Source organism: Bison bison, unplaced genomic scaffold (genome assembly GCF_000754665.1).
Source record: "Bison bison bison isolate TAMUID 2011002044 unplaced genomic scaffold, Bison_UMD1.0 scf7180017864482, whole genome shotgun sequence".
Lineage (NCBI taxonomy): Eukaryota > Metazoa > Chordata > Mammalia > Artiodactyla > Bovidae > Bison > Bison bison.
The window spans coordinates 7486906-7489081 of NW_011495042.1; the positions used below are offsets into that span (position 1 = coordinate 7486906).

The following is a 2176-nucleotide window of genomic DNA, read 5'->3' on the forward strand; positions in this document are numbered from 1 at the left end:
GTTTGGAAGCCGGGGTGCTGGCTGATCCCTCGCAGAGCAAGTGCGCATGAGGAAGAGAGACGAGGTCCTCAGGTTTAGGGTCAGGACGTGGAGGACGAGCGAATGAAAGGGTGCTGGGGAGGACGGGTGCCTCCCAGGAGCCGAGGGCTGGAGGTGCCCAGCCAGGGAGCCAGGTGGCTGACAGGACGTGCGTGGAGCAGGCAGAGAACGAGCTTGGAGGCTCTCTGTCTCTGTTCCAACGTGACGATGGCTCGGCTCGCCCATGTGACACGCGAAGGGGCCTGAGGCTACAGACGGACCCCGTGGAGAGGGGCCAGCCATGGAGGCCGGGAGGGCCAGCTGCTGGACAAGAGGAACACCCCATGTTTCTCCGCAGCTGTGTCTCGCCTCTTGGAAAACTGCAGAGCGTGCCCTGGTCTGTGGCGCTCTCTCTCCCAGCTCTGTCTCTGCTGCTTCCCCTTCCTGACTCCGCTGCATGTGACCTGCGGCCCCTAACCAGGGCTGCAGCTGGGCTGGGCAGCTGGGCTGGGCGGCTCCGAGCTCACTGCTCAAGCGTCCCCTGCGCCTGGCAGGGCCGGAGTGTAAACCCAGTTCCTATACTTCTGAGCCGTGTGGCCTGGGCCGGCCACTCTGGGAAACGGGGGTCAGGACGGTCCCTGCCTCCATCCAGGGAGGGTGGTGGGAGGACATGTTCACAGCCCCGGAGCAGCGCCTGGCACCTCGCAGGGATGCTGAGAGATTAGATGCGGTGTCGATGCAGGAAGTCGCCCTTGGAACCAGCTTCAAAGACTGCGGTGTCTGAGAGGATGTGGGGAACGTGGGCCAGCCTCTGCTAGGAAACTGTTCATAAGGGCTGTCCCCGCCAGCTCATTTTGCTTGTTGAAGCCCTTAAATAATTTAGGGAAAACAGGAGTTTCTCACAGTGGAAGACTTGGATACTGCTGTTGCTGCTGTTTAGTCGCTCAGTCGTGTCCACTCTGCGACCCCGTGGACTGCAGCCCGCCAGGCTCCTCTGTCCATGGGATTCTCCAGGCAAGAACACTGGAGTGGGTTGCCATGCTGTCCTACAGGGGATCTTCCCAACCCAGGGATCAAACCTGTGTCTCCTGCATGGCAGGTGGATTCTTTACCTCTGAGCCACCAGGGAAGCCCATTCCGACGCTATTCAAAATTCTACATACTGAAGCCCCTTACTGTTTACGCACCTCCTCTGCCAGGAAGCTCACCACCTCCCAAGGAAGCCTATTCCATTCTTGGTCAGCAGTCTTTGTGAGAAAGCGATCCTGTGTCTTCTCTTCTGGCTGTGATCTGAGCCTCTGGAGTTGAGAGGGACTGTCCCCTCCCCAGTTAGACCTCAAACGATATGCCCTAAGCTCCAGTTTCTCTCAGAACCAAGAATCTGCATCCAGGGGGTCTCACACTGATTGCCGCTGAGCACCTCCCCATCCTTGGCTTGTCCTGGGGGGCTGAATGCAGGGCATCATCAGAGTTAGTGGCTCATTAAACACAGAGGGTTGGCGCTCCCGGTCCCCCCCGATGGCTTCCTGCCCCTCTGCCCACTGGCACAGGGCGAGAACCCAACGGGAGCTGGGAGGACCTCGGAGGCGTCGGCTCCAGGGACCCACCTGCAAAGGGGCCCCAAGTCCCGCTGCCAGTCCCTCCGGCAGGGCTGGGGTGGGAACCCAGGACCCCCACCCTCTGGACACAGGCTCCTCAGAGGGTTTTGCCTCTAGTCCCGTTGGCTAAAATCGCGTCACAAGCATATGTCTTAACTGCAAGGGAAGCTGGGTGACTGTCCTCTGTGGAAAGCTGACTCTGCCATGCTGGCCATCAGGTAGCGGGCCGGTGGGGTCAGCCGCAGAGACCACCACGGGCTTTGGCAGGCGTGTCACAGGCAGCTTAGCCTTAGCCGTGGGGAGGGTGGGCCCACACCCCACACTCTCCCGCAGGAAACCAGCGGAGCCCCCGCCCTCTCAACACCTGTGTCTCCCCCCCGCCCCACAGGTCAGAGGGCACCCAGCTCCCAGGCCCATCACGAGCCAGCCCAGAGCCCGACACCAAGAGCAGCGAACCCGAGGATGGTGAGGCCAGAGGCCCAGAGCCCCCTCCAGAGGGAGCCTGGGGGTCCGGCAACAGCCCAGCGAGCAGACCCCCGGGCCCAGGTTTGTCCTGCACA

The 2176-nt window shown here is 61.6% G+C and overlaps 1 protein-coding gene across 1 annotated transcript in view; it reads left to right on the plus strand.

The window, feature by feature from the left end:
* EFCC1 (EF-hand and coiled-coil domain containing 1) overlaps window positions 1-2176 on the plus strand; it is a 26873-nt gene that overhangs the window by 12065 nt on the left and 12632 nt on the right. The window contains exon 2 of the mRNA XM_010862532.1: window positions 2005-2162. Coding sequence (XP_010860834.1) covers window positions 2005-2162 — 158 coding nt within the window. The remainder of the gene's footprint in view (window positions 1-2004; window positions 2163-2176) is intronic.